Raw genomic sequence first — 16,709 nt, 5'->3', positions numbered from 1 at the left:
CCACCTTGCTCAATGTTAATATGTTGATTTAGGGTCCAGTCCTATGGATTGTGCTCTCAACAGAGAGAAGGGTCTGAGTTCAGAGACCTCTGCCGATCCTAGGCCTGCCAGCCAGATCCAGCAAGACCAAGAGGAAGAAGCCCCCTTTGCTCCCTCTCCAATTTCTCTTACAACATTGTAGTTGCCGCTTTGTAAGAGAAGCATTCCTCCGTGGCTGGGAGGCAAGATCCATGAGGAATCTCCTCCTCTATATTCCTAGCTCTCTCAATGGGTGTGGAAGAGCCATTCCTGTGACCCGTGGCTTCCTGTGGTGACCCAGATGCTGCCTGGAGGCCATAGGATTGCGCAGCCCATCACAGTAACAAATTATTATTATTAAGAAATGGTTCAGCAAGGCATATAATATCAGGTGTCCTTTCCTCCAGTAAGCCTGAGCAATCAAAAAAGAAACAGCAAAGTAGGGTAGAGAAGTGTCTTACTTTACAGAGGATCATCCTCTGCTGGAAGGGCTTCCCATGGCATGTCTGATTTCATGATCAAGGACCAGCAAGGGAGAGAGCGAGTAGACCTTGAAGTTGCCCGTCACCAGTGAGCACCTGGTGAGCAGGAGGAGCAAGCAGATGCACAAGCCACCTGGGCAGCCCTTTCCCCATCCGTGGTGAGACAAATTGCATTTCTAGTTCACTTACAACCTACATTTCCAAATGAGCATCAATATATATAAATTACATTAGGCAGCATTTCTGCACATCTGTGTCCTCTTGCTCTTTTTGAGCAATGCATGTCTTCCTTTTGGGGAACCTGTAAGCGGCCACCCTAATACAAGGAAGTGAACAAAACTGGAGAAAACAAAGCACTGCCCACGGGGTTAGACAATGCAGCACCGCAGTCTCACGCGTACCCTTGTGCAAGCTGGATCTGTCACTTGCACAGCAGAAAGCTAGAAGTGCAAAAAGCTAGTGCTTTACTCTTCCAGGTATGCTGAATTGCCCCCTTCCAGAAACAAAGTTTCAGCTCATTTCGGGTTGCTTTAAAACTATGTGCTCCCCAGTGTGCTAGCAGTGGGTTGTGCTGGTCCGTGGGCAAAGCTGGATACTGTCCAAAGTTTTCAGATCCTAAGGCTCGTTTGTAAGGCCTGTGTTTTCTTGCCTTTCTTGCCCCCAAATATCATCAACCCTGTGTTTATTTTTGATATGCAAAAGGTGTCTTGGAGGGTATTTACATAAGTTCCTACTGCAAGGCAGGGTGTCATGTTTGCACTGCTGGATGAGGTCCTTATCTTGACAGTTTCCAATTTAGAGATGCGAGAACATACGAGGGAACAAGGTCCCTTAGAAGACAGCAAACACAGCACTGATGAAATGGTATCCTGCAGTATTTGTTCTTCCCAGTGGGAAAGGAAAGAGCAATGATGACAAATTCATGGAAAAACACATCTCCTAGAACACTGTGCACTGAAGTCAGAGAGCAGTGGGGACAGCTAATGTGTAACTGAGGTTAGGCAATCTAAGGAATAAAATACGGACCCAAACTGTCACTTGGAATCAGATCCCAAGGGCTGGAAAAGACCTGTGATCCGCATCCAAAGAGACTTGAGTCTGAGAAAGGTGTGTGTCCATTTTCTACCCTTACTAACTGCTGGCAGAAAATAATTTAGAAAATTATTAGTTGCTATTATTGGTGTTATTACTATTTTCACCCTTTTGAAAGGAAGTCATTTGCTATCTTTTTCTCATTTTTCTTGCTATTTTGCTTCGTTTTTCCAAAGTCCTTCCCCATGTAAATACTGTAAGTTCTAATGTGTGAATACATTATTTTATGTTCTAAGCAACAGGATTTTAACATTGTTCTTAGAAAGGTAAGAAACAGGGAAGCACTGAATGTTACATTAATTTGCAGCATCTGGCCCACATTTTAAAGAATTCAAGGGAAATGCCTCCCCTGCACCTCCATGACTCCTCCTTTGGAACATAAGTACTTGGAGTTTCCTAGATTGCCAGTAAGTATAAAGATAGTGAGCAAAACTAGAAAGCTGTATATAATGTACCATTTAAATGTTCAGGGATGAGAATGGATGAGATGGATCAGCCAAACATTTCACGTGTATCTCTTTTTTCTGGTCTTTAAAAATGTTTCCATTGCTGGTTTAATTTATAAGCACTATTTAATTGGATGTTATTGTTTTGTATTGTTTTTATCACAATGTTCATTTTTAGTTTTGCACACCACCATCTTGCTCCAACGTAATTTCAGAGAGAGAGACGATGTCACCTTTAGTTCAAGATAGCTTAACATGGAATGGGGAAAGCCTTAAACAATCCCATGGACTCCTGACATTGTCTCGAGAGTCATATGTTTATCTGGAGCCCCAGCTCCAAGGTCCTGCAACTTCAAAACTAGGATGCGAATACTGAGCAACTGATCTGTGTCCTTGCAGGCAAGCTGGAAAGAAGCATATTGGCAGCTTCCTTGTGGCTGCAGCCTGGCTCAGACAGCATGCAGAGGAGCAGTCGGCGGGGATGGAGACAGAAGGAGGCCAGAGTAAGGACTTGCAGTGATTCTGATCACGTCCCCAGCCTCCTTCCTCGACTCCCCCTCCTCCTCTCCGGTGCTTCATCTAGATGGCCACCAATGGCAGTTTTGACAAAATACACTCGCCACACTGTGCTCTGGATGGGCATAACCCCCCAAGTCCAGAGGCTGACGTATATCTAAGGCAGGCCCCACTGGACTGCATCCTTAGGGCACGATTCTCTCTATGTCTATTCTTTAGTAAGCCCCGCTGCACTGAAGAGGACTTTGTTCCTCCTAAATAAGGCTGCATATGGAGGCACAATGATTCAGCTCAGGCCAGTTGCTTAGGATCAAAAAGATTTTAGGTTGCACGGAGTATTTCTCTCCCTTCCACATAATATCATGCCTAATGAAAGGTTTTGGTGTTGCTGCATGCATTGGTTTTTCATGTATCCTTGGACCCTGCACAACCAGGATTCTGGAATCCATGGAAAGCCATCATGTGTCTGCCTTTTCTCTGCAGAGATGAGGAAGTTTGGGGAGAGGCCCAAGCTACCCACCCTCATCCAGAGCTCTTTTCCATGCGTGATGTCCCTTCATGCAGTCCACATGTGATGGTGGCTAATGTGTAACAGAAAATGATCAACCCACGGCACCTGGCTAAAGGTTGTGCGCTGCAAGGCCTCCAGTAAGCCGTATTCAAGTGTTAGCTGGTCCCCCTAGCCTGAAGTTGCTTAGCTTTGTTTTTTCTAGAAAAGGTCACTGAATGATGCAAAATAGCCTTTCCAACCCAGTTGCCCTCCAAATGTTTTGGGTTTCAAGTCCAATCAGCCCCAGCCAACATGTGCAATTCTGGGAGTTTTAGTTCCAAACAATTGGGCTGCATGAAAGTGGACAAAGGCTGATCCAAGAGGGCAATATTACCAGAGCATTATGGTAAGGATCTCTCCTTATCAAAGGACATTAAGAGGACTATCATTAGATGTAATAAAACAGGGGTGGGCAAGGGTTGTGAGCCAGCTGCACTTCCTGGCTGCTTGAATCAGGGAGTAGAACTGATATGAAAAGGTGTTCCTACCTGTGCCTGTGGTGGAGCCTCATGCATGCTTTGCATACAAGAAGTCCAGGGCTCAATCCCTTCTTAGAAAGGCTCTCCAGGTGTAGGGCTACAAAGACCCTCCTGCCGGTCACCTGCTGGCAGTCAGGAGGGACTGGCCTGGATGGACCAGTGGGCTGATTCAAAATGGTGCAGCTCCATGTTTTCCTCTGAGCCCGTGCCTTGGGTGGACAAGGAAGGCAGCCTGCACTGAAAGCTGAGGGCGAGAAAAAGAGAACAGAGCCCTTGGCATCCCCACCGGCAGTTTGTACTTGGATAGCAGAGCAGACTGTGCAGACAAACACAGAGGTCACCTGGCTGCTGGCTTCCTACCAGGGCAAGATGCAAATAACCACTCCCATTCCTAAATTTGTGCGCACACAAGCACACACACACACATTAGCCCATGCAAATCACCATCCACTTTTACGTCCTTTCTGGGTGATGCATTTCATGCTTTTTCACAATGTTCAAGTGACCACCCCCCGCAGTCCTATTTGGGAAAATAATGAAGAAGAAATAAAGCAGGGGGATTTTCTTGCAAGAGCTTTGGAATAGGAGGGGCATTGCTCCTTGCTCTCATGGACGTGGTCAAAAACGTACCCAGGGCAACATGGAAAGGCACTTACAAGCATTAGCCATGAAATGAGATCCCACTCTAATCAAACCCTTGAAACCCAACCAGCTAGAAAGCAACCTGCAGAAACAGGGGAGAAGTTATTAGGGTCCCACATAGAAGAGACAGGGAGCCACCCACTGGTTTTAGTAAGCAACACTTCCTTGTCTCCCCTCTGGGCAAAGGAGCAGCCAAGTGTTCAGAATGAGCCACATCCCCTGTAAGCGGCAGATCAGCAGGTCCCCTGTATAGACCAACAGATTCACAAAAAGGTAAGAAGAGCCATGGGGGAGACTAAGGGACAGACTAAGGGTCTGTCTAGTCCATGATTCTATTCTCACAGTGAAAGCAACAGCTCCCTCCCACTCAAGTTTTCCAGCAACTGGTGTACCCCAGGAATTCCTCCTCTGATAGTGGAGATAATATGTTGCTATCAGGACTAGCACCATGGATTGCCTTCTCCTCCGGGAATTGTCTGATTCTCTTTTAATGGGTGGCTATTCCAATTGGTGGTCATCACTACATCTCATGGAAGTGAATTGCATCATTTGCCAGTTGCCATGTGGAGCACTTCCTTTGATCTGTCCTGACTCTTCCACCAAACAGCTTCATGGGATGATCCTGCATCCCCAGTAGGATGGGAAGGGAGAAAAATTTCTCCCTCTCCATTTTCTCCCTAGCATGCCTCCTATTACTTATGTTTAAAGCCAAACATTCTCAGCTTTTGTAACCTTCCTTCATAAAGGAGTTTCCCCAGCTCTTTGATTGGTTTGGTTTCTCCTTTTCACACTTTTTATAACTCTACAGTATCATTTTGGGGGTAAGCATGATTCACTACAGAAGTGTATATCAGGAGTATAATCTTACAGAAGATTCCACTCACTGGATTGATTTTTATGGGGCTGTCCAGTACAACCTCAAGATCCCCTTTTTGATGGAGATCAAAATTCCACTAGCTTATATTTGAAGTTGGGATTTTTTTGCCCCAACACAATCATGTTACATTTGCTTACACTGAACCACATTAACCATTGCGCTGTCCACCCTCCCAATTTGGAGAAATGCTTTTGGAATGCCTCACAATCTCTTTTTGTTTTAAACACCCAAGATAATTTGGTGACATCTGCAAACCCATTCACTTCATTGCCCCCTCCTAATGCCGGGCCATTTATGACTAAACTTAAAAGCCAAAAAAGATGATGCTGATTGTGTGGTTTGGGCAGCCATTTTCTATCATAACAATGAAGCACTCTGGACATTCATAAGACATCTGTCTCTTTCTTCCTTTCTTAAACAGTCATTGCTGAAGCTCCAGTTAAGCATGAATCCAGGCGTGAGTCTCCTGTGTATCCTTGTGTGCATTACTGCAGCAAGCTGTGACCGGGTGTATGTCCACCCCTTTGCGCTGGCTAATGTCAACAACATGCACACAAACAGCTGCAAGGAGGTGGAAAAAAGAGAACATCAGGCAAAGACTTTCCTCCCCAGCCCAATCGAGTCCCACATCCCTTCAGCACCTGAAGAGAGCCCCGGGAACAAAAGTGAAGACGGGGAGAAGCTCGTTGGAGTGGACAGCTTGGTAGACCCAATTTACATTCTCGGTGCACGCTTCTACCAACTCCTGAGGGAAATACATGAGGGAGACAATATCTTTTTGTCCCCAGTATTCATATATGAAAGCCTGCTGTCCTTCTACCTGGGGGCCTCTGGAGTCACAGCCACTAATTTGCAGACATTTTTAGGATATGACTCTCCAACTATTGATCCAAACTGCACCTACAAAATTGATGGGCACAAAGTCTTTGCTGCCTTGAGGTCCATCATCCATTGTCCATTGCACCCAGGGGAAGATGATGGATTGCTCTTCTCTAAGTTTTCCTCCCTGTTCACTTCCCCAGGCATCTATTTATCTGAATCCTTTGTCCATGAATTGGCCACTCCTGATTCTAGTTTCCAGATACGTGCGGTCAACTTTACAAACCCTACAAAGGCAGCGGAACAAATCAGTGCATTTGTTGAACGGAAAAGCACTCACAAAAGCCAAAATTCGCTGGGAGACATTGATCCAGAAACCAATCTCCTGCTCGCAACCTACCTTCAGGTCAAAGGTAAATCAATGGTGGAGTGAACTGGTGTCAGAGAATCCCCACATGATGGTACCAAAGGCAAATCTGAAGTGAAACAGATTTTTAAAGACCTTCAGTTAAATTCACAATGTAATATTATAATTTCAGTACAGAGGCTTCAGCCTGGGGACCAAATTCAGCATTCCAAGACTTCCCATTCATTCTTGCCTCTTTCCCTGGCTCCACGCTTTCTCCCTAAAGCCAGTTACTTGGTGATTTTGGCCTCTGTGAAGTTTTTTACCCCATTGCAAAATGTTGGCACACCTCTCTTAAGGCTTAGTCACTGGAAGTGAAAGTTAAAACATGCTGGTATTTGGTTCTTTTTTTGTAATCACATATACCCACAGCTGACAGCTGACAGAATCTCCAGAATGGAAGTCAGTTGTCAATTTGAATGAGGCACAACACCTCTAGATTACTGGTTTGCTCCAGAAGGTGGTGGTTGGGGGATAGATGTGGCACAACGCTGTGCATTTTTCTGCACGGGGTTCTTCAGGGGCCCCTCCTGTCCACCATGCTATTCAGCATCTACCTGAAACTCCTGCATGATGTCATCAGGAGCTTTGGAGTGCATGGGTGTCATTTCTCCTTATCATCTCGATCAGGTGAGGCTATGTAGGTGCTAGACCAGCCCCTGACTGCAACAATGCACCGGGTGAGTCAACAAACAAGCTCAATCTAGAAAAGACCCAGGTGCTATTAGTGGGTGCTTCTTTTGACTAGTTGGAGAGAGAAGATCCTATTCTGGATGGGCTTGAAGGAGCAGATCTGTAGCTTGGGAATTCCCCTCAAGCCATCATTGTCCCTTGAAGATGAGGTTGCTTCAGGGGCATGACTTGTCTTCTACCAGCTTCAGCTAGCTGTCCACTCACAGTCCCATCCCGACAGGAAAAACCTGGCTTCTACTGTTATTCCAAATTAAATTAGTCCAACTCACTGCGCATGGGTTCCCTTGGAAGATGGTTTTCATCTTGTGGATTCGAGGCAGCCAGGCTGATATTATGAACCAGAAGGCCCAAGCATCTCATACTGATACTGTCTCCACCCCAATGGCTGCCTATACATTTCTGAGTCAAATTTGAGGTGCTGGTTTGGGCTTATACAGCCTCATATGGCTTATAATGACCATACCTCATCGAGCTCCTCTTCTGGCACAAACCTACCCAACATTGCAACCAATGTGAAGCCCTCCTCAGAGATCTTCCCTGAGGTTTGAAGGATGGCAACATGGAAGAGGACCACCTTCGTTTTGCTGTGTCCTGCCCATGACTAGGGAATGCTCACCTGCCTGGCACTAACAGTGTCAACTTTTTGGTGCCAGAGACTTTCCTCTACCCCCAGGAATTTGAAGATACATGACAGGGTTTGCTTTGGTTATGGTTCTCATTGATGTTTCAGTTGCCTTATATTTTGGTATTTTAATCAAAATTGCTTTTAGCTGTTTTATACTTTGTATGTTTTAGTCATAATGTTGTATGTCACCTGTATTCAATAAACAGGTAAAAGATTAATTAAGAATAACATATTTAAAGAACAAAGATTTTTGCAGGGTGCATACCTCTAAGGCACCATTCCCCTGAAGGCTGTTTTAATCCAGTTGGAAACTGTTAATTTAATAGGTGCTCTTAGTCAGTTGCTCTTCATTTTATTGCTTCTATTTTATTTCAATGTTCAGCATTGCTGTTTTAAAATTCTGCCACAATCTGCGACTGTGAACTTGTCAAAGAAAAGCAGCATTCAAGAGATTTCAATAAATATTGTGGATGGCCATAAGTGGGAATATCCATGTGCCAGTCAAGTGGACACAACCAAGACCTTTGCTCTAGCCACTTTTCCATTTGTTTTTCAGTTGCTCTAAAACAAGCCTCCCTCCTAAGGGAGCCCCAGGAATTCTGGCTCGATTCAGGCACAAAGATTTCCGTGCCCATGATGACAGTGACTGGAACCTTCGAGTACAAATGTGATGGCAACCCAGGCCTTGCTGTTGTCAAGATTCCTGTCAGCAAGTGTGTATTTCTGCTGCTTTTGCTACCCACTAACAGCAGTACACTGGCCAGTGTGGAAGATCAATACTCTATGAGGCCTTCTAAGGAATGGCTGGAAAAACTGTCACCAAGGTACATTTTATATATCTATTACTATCTTTCGACTTTTTACCCTCTTGCAATAAATCCAAGGTGGCATACATGATCCTCCTCTCCATCGTAGTCTAAAAACAACCCTGTGGAATATGCTAGGCTAGGCTAGAGAGCTTTGGCTGAGACTAGAATCCAGATCTCCCAACTCCTGGTCCAGCATTCTAAACACAACAACTCATTGGCTGCCACAAGGAACATCATGGAACACAAGTTGCTCTTAAGAGGGGAAGAACATCTTTGGAGGTTTCAGTAGCAGTGCAGTGTGTGTAACAATTCATATTTTTTTTCTTTCTCCCATCTTGTATTTTCTGCAGCGAAATCAACTTGACTTTGCCAACAGTTTCCTTCAAAAGCATTTATAATCTTCAAGAGCTCCTCATGAAACAGAACATGTCTTGCCTACTTGAAAAGAAAGATGGTTTCAGAATGCTAAGTGACACTAACGTGAAAATTGGAAAGGTACAATCTGTCTTCTGCATGAAAGCAATTTTTGCCATATTTTATACTCATACCTACTTACAGTCATTATACATGACAGAAGGGGAAAAAAATCCAGCCTTACCCAACATGATGCCTTCCAGTTGTTTTGGCCTTCAACTCCCATCAGCCCCACCTAGCCTGGTCAAGAATGCTAGGCACTGTAGTTCAAAACATTAGGAACACACCAAGTTGGGAAAAGCTGATGCAAGGCCAAAATATTGCCAGAAATATTCTGGTATATTCAAAAGGCATAGAAATGCAAACTTTTAAAAGTAAAAGCAGCCTCAGGAAAGGGATCTATGGATTTTGCAAAACCTGTCAGTGGGATTTCAGGTGCCTTCAGTCTGTCATCCGCTCACTAATGGAACTGGACTTTGTGCAAATGTGTTATACCATTTTCTATAAATGTTATTGGCTGCTTCATACCAGACCTTTTGGTTAGCACATTTCCTTTACTTGCATTTTTCCATTTGTCATTTCTCTATCATGCCCTGATATCTAACAGTTTAAGAGATTTCCTAAATTCATTTTTGTTTGCAGGTCATAAATCAGCAACTTTTTGAGCTCAGTCCTGGTGGAGCAGATCAGCCAGAAGAATCCCCCAAACAAAATGAACCCAAAGGGAGAATTAAAATAACACTGAACCGCCCTTTCCTGGTAATAGTGTATTCACGCAATGCAGAAGGAATGCTTTATATTGGCAGAGTAACAAATCCATTAAAAAAATAAATTTTATACGGGGTTTCTAGATTTGTTTGAATAATCTTTTCCTTAACAACTGCTTCTATGGTCTGAAATGTAATTTGATGTCTTGCAATGTAAATGGATGTCTTGCAAAATGTATTAAATATTATTAACAAGTAACACATTAAAAAAATCTTTATTTCATTGTGTGCTGCAGGGATAAAAGTCATATGTATCAAGGTGGTCATATATGGTGCCACACAAATGACTGAATAGGGTGCTTGGCCCGGGGCAGCAACCAATCAGGCAGTAGTGCTAATGTGAATTGTGTTGCACATAGAAACAGAGCGAGTCAAACTAGATGGCCTCCCGGGCCATCTAGGCTGACCCCCAGCTCCAGCAGGTTCCTCTCCTGACATGCCCACCATGTGCATGTCCAGCCTATCCTTGAATACCCTCATCTATGGGGCCTCAACCACCCCCCATGAAAGCCCATTCCACACCCTCGGGGTCCTGACTGTCAGGAAGTACTTCCTGGCATCCAAATTGAACCTACGTTCCCTGAGCTTTGCTGCACTGGAATGGGTCCTGCCCCGCTCCGCAGGGGAAAACAGGTCTCTACCCACCTCTGCATGACACCTCCTCATGTACTTCTAGTACAAGATCCATAAAATTAGCTGATGTGAAGGGCTTCCCTGAAAAACGCCATCACACCACCTAATGTTGCTAGAGCTTCCTTACACCAGCAGAATGTAATTTCCGATTGCTCACCATCTCCTGATAAGCCTTCCTCCTAGGTGGAAACAGTATTTCCTTGGTGGCAATGTGATCCTCAGTGGAGGACACTGCTCCTAACCCTAGCTCACTTTCATGGCTCCTTTTCAGAGCAGTTACAGCTGCAGTTTCTGTGGTTCCCGGACAATTTTAAAAAAGCAAATGAATGCTGAAATGTACATTGGCTTTTCTGTTACTGCAGGTGCACACATTCTCCCTCCCCATTTACTTTCCAACCATTAATCCTGCATGCTTTTCTACATTTTTGAACTGTTAGGAAACTACAGTAACTGCTCCAAAAAGCAACCACAAAAAGGGAGGAAGCTTTAATATCTCCCATTCCTGGAGTAGCTGGACATTCTGAGAAATGTTGGAAAAGTGGAGGATGCTGAGAACACTAAGTTCAACATTTAAAATACAGAGGACTGTGTTATAAAGAGCAGATATTCTCTCCCTCCCTTTTTTGGTGCTTCTTCCTTTGCTGCTGTTCCCACTTTACCTGTACTTTTCAACTGATAACTTGGCAATTGGACCCTGGAAACTGTGTGCAAATTAATTAATTTGCCTTGTCAATTTTGCTGACCTGAAAACAACAGAATGAGATTGAATAGGGACAAATGCCAAGTTCTGCACTTAGGAAAAAGAAACCAAATGCATTGCTACAAGATGCTAAATGACTACTTTGCCTCTGTGTTCTCCCCAAAGCAGGATGGGGGAGATCTGATTGGGGAACTGGATGAGGCTGGGGATTTAGGGGTACAGATTAGAATCACCCCTCAAAAGTCAAGGAGCTCCTCAGGGCATTGGACATTACAAAGGCACCAGGCCCTGACAGGTTACACGCGAGGGTACTTAGGGAGTTGGTGGGGGTACTCTCATATCTGCGGGCCTCAATTTTTGCGGCCTCATGGAGAATGGACGAGGTTCCAGAGGACTGGAGGGTGGCGTCAGTGGTCCCAATCTTCAAAAAGGGTAGTAGAGGGGACATGGGGAATTACAGACTGCTTAGCCTTACATCAGTTCTGGGAAAGACAATGGAAAGGCCCATAATAGGAAATGCTCTGGAGTCCCTAGATAAGGAAGGGAGGTTGGCGGCCACACAACACGGCTTCCACAAAAACAGGTTCTGCCAGATGAAGCTTGTAGAATTCTACGGCAAGGTTTCAAGGTGGCTAGATGGAAGGGATGCAATCATTGTGGTTTACCTGGATTTCAGCAAGGCCTTTGACAAAGTGCCACATGATATCCTGGTTGAGAAATCGAGGAGTTTTGGGATAGACTGATGCACTGTCTGATGGATCAGGGCATGGTTGACAGACTGACAGCAGAGGTTAAGTATTAGTGGGGAATCATTGGGGTCCCCCAGGGCTCTGTCCTGGGACCAAACCTGTTCAATCTTTTCTTCAATGACTTGGAAGAGGGAGTGACAAGCCTGCTGATCAAATTCACAGATGATACTAAAATGGGGGCAGTGGTTATGGCTGAGGAGCAGGGATTCCGGATCCAGAAGGATCTGGACACAATATGGAAGTGGCCCGGGGACAACAGGATGGTGTTCAATGCTGGTAAGTGCAAGGTTTTGCACTTGGGGCATAGGAATGAATGTCATAAGTACAGGTTAGGGAACAAGTGTCTGGAAAGCAGCACTTGTGAAAAGGATCTTGGGGTGCTGGTTGATTGCAGGCTTAACATGAGTCAGCAATGTGATGTGGCAGTAAAGAGGGTGAACGCCACCCTAGGATGCATAGCCAGAAGTGTGGCTTCTAGATTGAGAGAGGTATTACTGTCACTTTATATGACTCTGGTGCACCTGCAGCTGGAGTATTGTGTTCAGTTCCAGGGCCCTCATTACAAGAGGCATATAGCAAAGTTGGAATCAGTGCAGCAAAGGGCTAAAGGGGTGGTGGTTGGTTTGCAAGGTAAGCCATGTGAGGAGAGACTGAGGGAACTGGGTCTTTTCAGTCTTGAGGAGACTCAGAGGGGACTTGTTAGCGACATACAGGTACATGAGGGGGTGTCACACAGAGGTGGGTCGTGACCTCCCCCCCCCCCCCATGATGGAGGGCAGAATGAATTCCAATGGAGCAAAGCTCAGGGAACCAAAATTCAAGGTGGATGCCAGGAAGTACTTCCTGATGGTTCGGACCCCAAGGGTATGGAATGCGCTTCCACAGGAGGTGGGTGAAGCCCCATTGGTGAGGGTGTTTAAGGATAGGCTGGATATCCTTAAACATGGTAGGCATGTCATGAGTGGAGCCAGGGGTCAGACTAGATGGCCCAAGAGATCCCTTCTGACTCACTGTTTGTATGTTTCTAAGATGCAGAATACTTGGCTCAACAATACTGCAAGTGAGAAGGATCTTGGAATCATTGTAGATCACAAGCTAAATATGAGTCAACAATGCAATGTACCCGCAAAAAGACCAAATGCTATTTTAGGCCGCATTAGTATAAGTATCACTTCCCAAATCATGTGAAGTAATATTTCCCTATACTTAGCATTGTGCAGACCTCATCTGGAGTACTGTGATCAGTTCTGGGCTCCACAGTTTAAGAAAGATGCAGACAAGCTGGAAAGGGTTCAGAGAAGGACAACAAAGATGATTCAGGGCCTGGAAACAAAGCCCTATGAGGAGAGATTGAGAGAACTGGGCATGTTCAGCCTTGAGAAGACTGAGGGGTAATATGGTAGCGCTCTACATGTACTTGGAAGGCTATCACAAAGAGGAAGAACAAGATCCCATCATCCCAGAGTGCAGGATCTGGAACAATGGTCCTAAATTACAGGAAACAGGATTCCAGCTAGAAATCAGGGGAAAATTACTGACTGTTAGAGAGGTACAACTGAACCATTGATCTAGGGGGGTTGTGGTCTTTCTCACACTAGAGGCATTTAAGATGCAACTGGACAGAAACCTGTGAAGGATAGTGTAACGGGGTCCTGCACTAGCAGGGGGTTGAACTTGATGGCCTTCTTGGCCCCTTCCAGCTCTACTATTCTATGACTCTATTCTTACCTACTCCTCTTTGCAACTCCCTTGGACAGTTGAAACAGTCAAAGAAATTGACCAGGCCAGAGTATACATTTCTGACATCTCTAAGAGTGCAAACCCTGGTAGGCCCAATTGTCTGCCAACAATCAACCCACTATGGCTTATTTACAGACATATTAGCATGGCGTGTGAATGCATCTAATAGAACAGGCCAGTTTTCCAAGTGGTTATAGACACAGTAAGTGACCTTCTGATGAACAGTATCCACCCTACTTTATAGCTTCCTGGGGTGATGTGCCTGAGCCCACATCATAGCCTGGTAGTGACATGAGAAATGGAGAAGGCCATCAGAATAGAAGAGTTGCTTAGCCTACTTACAGCTCCACAGGAATTATTTTGATAGCATTCAGTCCAGTCACCATCAAAATGATTCCAGAAGCTTACCAGGAAATTACTATAACAACATTTAACTTCTTTGCTTTCAGAGTCTGGTAATGAACTTAAATGTCCATTTAGCTCTAATGGAGAATAGCTGCCAATTAAGATTTCTCTATAAACTTATACTTTTTAAAGCTATCTAAGCTAATAGCCAACACCACAATACATGACAGTGAATCTGGTAGGAAAAATGCAACATATGGATACGAGTATACCCAGAGCTGGAGTGGCAGAGAAAGGAATTATCCTCCTCCCTTTTCAGTTTCAAGGAAGGCTGGAGAACATGGCAGCAACTTTGCTCCATTCATTTTGACAAGGCTTAGTTAATGCGGAGCACACAGATAAAGAGGCTCAAGAGATGCAGGTAACCCACTCATTATGCCATACAATTGGCCACATTCTAATGTCATGAAATTTCATATTTCTAAGTCATAATATCAGGATTCAGAGAGGTTCTGCTAAATGTTATGGATAGGGGGAGTAGAACTAGATTCCCAACTACATCTAGGGCTTCTTTGTTTTTGCATAGCAAAGAGTAATCCTTGAAACTCATCAGGAATCATTCGGCTTCCAGATTCTGATTTCTAGCTTTATGTATGTGCATCAAGCCTAGGCATTTGCAGCACATAGATCTTTACTACGGCATTTAAGCTAATAAAATATAGTCTTAGGATAGTTTCTTCTAAATACATTTTAAATTAAAACAGCAATACGTACAACAAAGTTTTCTATTCTTCCCAGCCCTTTTTTCTTCTTTTTCATTTCCTGTTCTCTTGCCCATATCCAGTCCCTATTGCAGAGCTATTTAATCTCAACTTTTAATAAACTCACTTATAAAATTAGATTTTCACAGATCCTTTGGATTCTACACAATAACTTTATTCTGTGTAAATGATAATGCACGATTAATTTGTATGGTGGCTTCTCAACTGAGGTCCCAATACAATTTTAGGGCAAGAAATATTCTGATGATGTGGTAGTTTTGAAACTAAAAAGTTGAAAAATTAGATTCTACTAGAATTTACCTTAAGGAGTATAAATTAAAGAAAATTATAATATATATTATAATGATACTATCTGACCTTCTGATGCTCTTCCAAGGATTTCTGGGATTACTTTAATTGTTCTTAAAGAGGGCACTTCACTTTCAGACATGCATTAATTTGTTTCTTCCTTCGTGATTCACCAAAGCAAAAATCACAAGGCAAACAGGCATGTTGGGTCACTTTAAAATAAGACAATATTTATTTCTTTGAACCCCTCTAGTTCTAACAGGAAGCAGACCCTGTGGAATTCAGGTTTATACTGTATATTACCATTTTGAGCATATAGTTAAGAATCTGTGTAATTTTATCATATTTAAATCATTTTCTATCCCACCCTATTAAAATCCCTCAAAATTAACAATTTATCTTGTAATAAATCTACATAAATCAGACTACCTAAAGCTTTGAAAATAGGAAGGGATTAGAACCAGGATCTTGTTAGATTGTGCAGAATCATTGTGCTAATCTGTGTACATTCAGTCTAGGTTACTAATGGAGATGACATGCTGGGAAATTTTAATTAACAAAGGAAACCTGCTGGTGGATTTTATGTATCCTGAGTTAACACCCATAGCTCATGAGCACAGCACATATATGGTTGTGATAATCCTAATACCACATCTTTCAGATTTAGATGCAATCATATTTGAACTTCAAATGCAGAATTTGAAATCTCTGCCTGATTTGGACTGAAATTTCATTTTTGCTGGAGGAAAAGCTTTAGTCCTATTTCATTTGCAGTGCAGCCAAAATCACAAGTACTGCTTCCTGTTGTCAAGTGTACCTGGAATATCCCTGAGTTTCTCTATATGGTTCTGCTGAAAATACTGGTCTTTATGGCTCTTCTTTCTTGAGCTAGGAAATCTTTTCAATTCAGAAAAAACTAGTGGGTACCTTCCAGGAAAGGTTCAAAAGCTTGTTTTTTCTTCTTTAAAATTCAACAATATTATTCATTTTAATCTTTTCTATATATTTCAGAATTATACAATTAAAGGCATGACAGTATATCACTTTTCTCACATTGTCTGAAGATCAGTATAAACAAAAAAGCAACAAGAACATCCCATATTTAACACATTTCTCCTCCCAGTAATAAAAAGGAAGACAATGCTTTTCTTTTTCATTTTAATCACATTAAATCATTTTTACAGCATGATAAAGATTTACAATAAAAATTAAAAAGACTTTCGTAGCTCTGTGTAGAATATTTAGAAATAATATAAACAGTCTTCCATATAATGGAAAACTAGAGTAAATGTTCTATCCTGCAAGGTTCTCCTTTTTGGTGGAACAAGTTCTTATGTATCTTGAGACACATTTAACTTGCTGTACAAGCTGCATTAGGAAGCACTTCATTGCTACATAGTATTTGGTGAGAGAAAAGTAAAAATAAACTCTCTTCTTTTTGAAAGTAGGCCTGCTCTCATCACACATCTGGAAATCTTGCTATGTTTGTTCTGCTGATATCTGATCCTTGGCAGCTTGAACAAGCTCTGACAGAGCTGAAAGGCTTTTGATGTTGCTCAATTGCAATCCCATCTTCTGCATCTAAAATAAACAAACAAAAAGGCTTTGCTTTATTATGTTTGGTAGGCAAAAGCAGAAAGCTCAAAATCACAGTATGATCAGAAGATATACAGGACAAGCCCACGGAGTTCTCCTTTGTGCTGACAGTCACCTCTTTAATTTAGGGCGCTATCCTATGCACATTTAGGCAGAATCATCTTACATGTGGTATGGCTAGCAGACTAACAGACTTGTAATGGTTGTGGACACCCTGATCTTTGGATTACAGTAATGTGTG

The 16,709-nt window shown here is 43.2% G+C and overlaps 2 protein-coding genes across 4 annotated transcripts in view; one reads left to right on the top strand and one right to left on the bottom strand.

Annotated features, from left to right (window-relative positions):
* Positions 1-1,539: 1,539 nt before the first annotated feature.
* On the top strand, positions 1,540-9,834 carry AGT (angiotensinogen). Its single transcript, XM_044420744.1, has 5 exons — positions 1,540-1,607; positions 5,524-6,334; positions 8,202-8,469; positions 8,805-8,949; positions 9,511-9,834. Exons 2-5 carry the CDS (start codon positions 5,548-5,550, stop codon positions 9,697-9,699), a joined length of 1,389 nt encoding a protein of 462 aa, XP_044276679.1. The 5' UTR covers positions 1,540-1,607; positions 5,524-5,547; the 3' UTR covers positions 9,700-9,834.
* Positions 9,835-16,016: 6,182 nt separating this feature from the next.
* The window catches only part of COG2 (component of oligomeric golgi complex 2), a 32,616-nt gene continuing 31,923 nt past the window's right edge, over positions 16,017-16,709 (bottom strand). For all 3 annotated transcript variants that reach the window (XM_044420715.1, XM_044420735.1, XM_044420724.1), the window contains one exon: positions 16,017-16,453. In XM_044420715.1, coding sequence (XP_044276650.1) covers positions 16,352-16,453 — 102 coding nt within the window. In that variant the 3' untranslated portion in view covers positions 16,017-16,351. The remainder of the gene's footprint in view (positions 16,454-16,709) is intronic.

Source organism: Varanus komodoensis, unplaced genomic scaffold, assembly GCF_004798865.1.
Source record: "Varanus komodoensis strain SLA01 unplaced genomic scaffold, ASM479886v1 scaffold1, whole genome shotgun sequence".
Lineage (NCBI taxonomy): Eukaryota > Metazoa > Chordata > Lepidosauria > Squamata > Varanidae > Varanus > Varanus komodoensis.
The sequence above is the reverse complement of the archived record's forward strand: the minus strand, read 5'-3'. Positions and strand labels throughout refer to the sequence as shown.